This window comes from Acyrthosiphon pisum, chromosome X (genome assembly GCF_005508785.2).
Source record: "Acyrthosiphon pisum isolate AL4f chromosome X, pea_aphid_22Mar2018_4r6ur, whole genome shotgun sequence".
Taxonomy (NCBI): domain Eukaryota; kingdom Metazoa; phylum Arthropoda; class Insecta; order Hemiptera; family Aphididae; genus Acyrthosiphon; species Acyrthosiphon pisum.
Window position 1 is genome coordinate 115,137,509 of NC_042493.1, and position 4,825 is coordinate 115,142,333.

At 27.9% G+C, this 4,825-nt stretch overlaps 1 protein-coding gene across 1 annotated transcript; it reads right to left on the reverse strand.

Moving 5' to 3' along the window:
- Window positions 1–603: 603 nt before the first annotated feature.
- Window positions 604–4,610, reverse strand: LOC103308262. The gene is made up of 3 exons (XM_008181354.1): window positions 4,071–4,610; window positions 3,718–3,947; window positions 604–754 (listed from the first exon to the last, which is right to left on the reverse strand). Exons 1-3 carry the CDS (start codon window positions 4,608–4,610, stop codon window positions 604–606), a joined length of 921 nt encoding a protein of 306 aa, XP_008179576.1.
- Between the last annotated feature and the right edge of the window lie 215 nt (window positions 4,611–4,825).

Here is a 4,825-nt window from a genome sequence, read left to right on the forward strand (position 1 = left end):
GTTAATAACTAAAAAATTGCAAGAATACGCAGCTAAGTGCCTAAATCGTGCAAAAATGTATTTTTGGCCTAAAATCACTTAATACTTACCAACATTTTGTAAACCTTCAAAGTACATTGATTTAAGCCCTTAAATTATACTTTATTTATCCAGTTTTTTACTCTAATACAGGATTAGCAATTAATAATTAAGAAATAAAAAATTTAAAAAATAATTAAAAGATTGATAAGAATATACACATTGTGTAAAAAAAAACCATACCAACAGAGTTAAGCTATTTAATTTTAATTTTAACTATTATACATACATAAAAAAAATTATTATTTATCGAGTTAAAATTTACCATGTTATACATTTCAAAATTGTTTGCAAAAAAATTGTGCCTTCTATTACTCAATATGTCTTTTAATTTGGAAAGTGTTCGTTCTACTTCAACAGAAGTGATAGGACTCATTTTATAGCAAGCGACGATTGCAGGCTGTTGTTCAACATTCATATTTTTCTTACCATTTATGCAGTCGTTGTATTTTTTTTATGAGAGCGTAACCTGTGTTTTTTTTCACAACGGAGTTAAATTTGTGAGCCATAATTTGTCTTTTCTCGTTATTTATTTGGTATATTTGCTTCTCCTAAAGCCTGGCACAAATCAATATGAAATTGGTTTTGGCTGTTTGATGTTTCAAAAGAATCTGTAATTTGCTGTTGTATCGCTACCGTTTGTTTTTTTTTAGTTTTAATTGATTCTCGTGAATAGCTAACGAAAAAAAAAAAATAAAATTGATGAAAATGATATTGTTTCATACTTGTGTTACAATGAGCATCAATTTGAGATTTCCTTTCAGATCCGACTGATTTTTCACAAGAAGCGCAGAAGACAGATTTCCCATCAAATGTCAACTCTGGGTAATTTGATATCGGGGTTTTAATTTTTGACGACAGACTTGACCCAATTTTTGGCATTTTAAAAATTTGTTTATACTTATTTATGTAAATTATTCGTAATTAAAGAATCACGACACCAACGTGAACTACAATAACCGATTCAAGAGACACTCAATCAAACACAAAGTCAGACAGAACTAAAGTGCTAATGGCTGGGTATTCCAAATTATTATCTAACTAGTATTTCAGTCATTTATTTTTACCACGAAACACTAATAAATTGATATTATTGTAAGAATATTATCAGCTTGTGTTCACTTTTTCCTTTTGTATAGTTGAAAACTGAAATATTATCTAGTTTAATTTTAAAAATTCAGAATATGCAATTTCATGCAACAAAAATCAAAATCGTGCAATTTAGAATAAAAAGTGCAAAACGTAAAATTTCGTGCAAAATAAAACTACGTTTAAATTAATCTACTTCTCATGATTCGGATTTATAATTTTGTTTTTTTATGTTGTAAAGCAAAGGAAAAAAAGTTGCAATTGCACGAGAATCCGGTCTTTAGTTATAAGTTATTAGTTATCTACTATCTATGAACGCTAGCATTAATTTAAGTTATTAATTATAATAAATTGTCATTAATCCAAATGTTGAATTTCAATTAATTATTTTATATCAATCAAATGTATTCTGTTCATTTGTAGGTACTATTATGTATATTATTCAATATTTATTTATATAGATTATATTATTTAGGTATATTATAATTAAATATAATTTATTAAGAACAATGAACATGTTTAGTTTATACAGTCTGTTTTTTTTTTACAAAGATACGTTAGGTTAACTGATTGTAAAAATAATTAAAAAATATAAATAATTATTGTAGTAGAAAATACATAAATAGTATTACTAGTTAAAATTATTTAAAAAAATGTTTTTTTACCAATTTCTATTATTGATTACATTTTCAAAATATATTGACTCGTTTTAAGCTATTATAAATAAATTTTAGATTCTGAGGGGCACGTTAATAGATTGATTTTACAATGATGTGTATTTTTTTATTTACATTATTTTTTATTTTAATTTTTGTATCTGTCATCAACGTTTGGGGCAGTAGGACTGCTTCGATATCTTCAACAGTATCTTGTTCGATGGGAAAGTGAATCTAGTTGGTGCATTCGGAAGGTTGAAATTTAAAATAGTTTTCTAAAGCACAGAGACAAACAAAAGAAAAATTAAGGAAACACGTGAATTTTTACGCAAAACATGTTTTCCACAAAATCGATTTTGGTTTCTGGTGTAACTCTAGAACAAATTACCGTAAATACATGAAATTTTCACAGGTTGATAATATTAGCATTTTCTGTACACGATACAATTTTAAAAAATGTTTGATTTGGTTTGAACTGTTAACGGACATATTCAGTTTCAATTTTTATTTTTTTTTTTCTACGAATGGCAATAAAAATCTTTTCGTTGAGTAAAAACCTTGTAAATTTAATACAAGGCTCTTAATGTACTGCGTTACAATGATATTTAAAAAATATAAATATAAAAATCCATGGTCACAATTTTTCTTTTATAAACATTTAAAGTTAAAATCTTGACAAATGACATAAAAATGACATTATTTTGAGTTAGACATTCATTTTTATCTTTTAATCTATAATTTGAAAAGTTAATACAAGATTCCTCATAAGTTTGTCCACCTTTATCAAACAAAAAATGTTTACAAGAAAGTCAAATTAAATTTTTATGAGAGGTTGAAGGTCATATTTTAACAAAATCAGATATTCACTCAATTTGTAATGTATAGCAATTTTCTCATTTTGTTTTAATAAGGACAATTTCAATTATAATTTTTTTTAGGTTTTTTCTATAAATATCAATGAATTTGGTTGATTATATTAGCATTTTCTATACACGATACAATCTTCTAAAAGTTTTGATTTATTTTCAACAATTATTACGGACATTTTCAATTTCCAATATTTTTAGTTTATTTTTCTATAAATATCAATAAAAATGTATTTGTTGGGTAAAAAAGCTTGAAAATTTAATAGAAGGCTCCTGATATATCGTGACAAAAGTAATTAAAAAATAATAAAAATACATAGAAACAATTTTTTTTTTATATGCATTTAAAGTTCAAATTTTGACTATATTTTAAATTATTTGACTCCGTTCAGAATCGTTTTTCGTATACAATGATACCTATCATTGCATACAAAAATTTAACACACTCATTCCCGTGACCTACCCTATGATCGATACCTACTATACAGCAGAGTGAATATTTCATATTTACGACGTACTTTTGGATTATAACAAGACTTATAAATCGTTTGAGGTGAAGTTAGTATTTTACGCGTAAATTTCCGTTTTCCTAAAAATGTAAACTTTAGACGCTCATACAAATATTTTATTAAGACTCGAAAGACAATTTTTTTTTATTTCTTGTAAGTTAAAAGAACCTTGTATTAAATATTAAAGACCTTAACATTTTTATGTAAAGCGGGCTTGCCGGATACGGCGTGAAGACACGTCGCACTATAAGTTACGTCCTACCATACATTGGGGTTTTATGTACAAGGGGGTACAATGTGCGGTACGGGGTCGACCACGGATAGTGTCTTGCTATGAAGCGACTGCTATCGTGAATCTGACCCGGGAAGGCAGGCTCTCAAAAGCGGCCGGGGGGACAGTCAGAGACGTATTTATGTTTTTGGCGCCCTGGGGCACTGTTCCTTAGAGGCGCCCTCTTTTAATAATAACAGTTAACTCTGATATGGGGTGATTATTAAAAACAAAAACATTTTCAATACCTATCAGTCATTCTCGACCTCAAATAAGATTTAACCCTCTTTAATGCTGAAAATGATCTCTCGGCTGAACAATTGGATGTTGGACAGCATAAATACATCCTTAATGCTATATCTACGTAAGGTAACAGTTCTTGAAGTTTTTCAGTTCCGATCATTTTACAAATATCCATTACAGTTTTAGGTCTTATGTTTTCACTTAAGCTCATTAAATAGCTTCTAAATTGTATACACTCGTTACCAAATGAAGACGAAAGATCATTTGTATATATATTTTGAAGTATTTCTGCTTTTTTATAAACTTCTGATGGTGATAATTTTATTATTTGAAATAAAAAGTTAAATTTTTTATTGGCTTCATCATAGTAGAATTTTCTTCTTTCTAATTCAGAATGTAGATTGTCAATAATAGCGTAATAAGTATTAATCCTTAAAGAGTCTCGAATTTCAAAATTTATTTCTCCTACTCTTTTTTCATCTGCAGTTAATTTTCTTTTTCTTTTGAGTATTTCTTGATATGTTTTGTGTCCCGATTTATTAATTGCTCTCTCTTCATAGATATCAAACATACTCCTTAAATCTAATACATATCGAATTAACGATTCGTATAAACATACCACTGTTTCTAAATCAATCTCAACTGACTGCAATTGTTTACTAGTTTTGTTGAATCTTTCTAGTATATCACCCCATAATGTGGCCATAATAGCTGTTTCAAGACAGTCTAATTTTAAATATAGTCCATTAGCTTCTGATCTTGTGATTGATTTTTCTGATTTATCATTTTTTATAAAAGACAGTGCATTAATTATTTCATTCCAATTGTTGTTTAAACTAATACTTGCATCAGATCTTGCTGACCACCTGGTACCTGATAGTTTTTTTAAGTGACACATTTTCTGTTTTAGTTAAATTGTTCTAAAGTATTTCCCATCTATGTGTAGAAGAACTGATAGATATTTTGAAGCAGATTAAAAAATTCAGAAGCATTTCTACAACAGTCTACAGCGCATTCACCAACATGATTTAAACTGTGTGCCTAGCATGGTACAAATGTAGCTAAAGGATTAACTTCTTTAATGCGAGCTTGAAGTCCTGTATGTACCAGACA

Excerpts from the sequence above, each read along its gene's own strand:
- LOC103308262 (XM_008181354.1), bottom strand. The coding sequence starts at position 4,610 with ATGTGTCACTTAAAAAAACTATCAGGTACCAGGTGGTCAGCAAGATCT. Across the intron at positions 3,948-4,070 it reads GAAAATTCTACTATGATGAA|TGTATACAATTTAGAAGCTA; the intron begins GCCAATAAAAAA and ends TTTGGTAACGAG. Across the intron at positions 755-3,717 it reads AGGTCGAGAATGACTGATAG|CTATTCACGAGAATCAATTA; the intron begins GTATTGAAAATG and ends TTTTTTCGTTAG.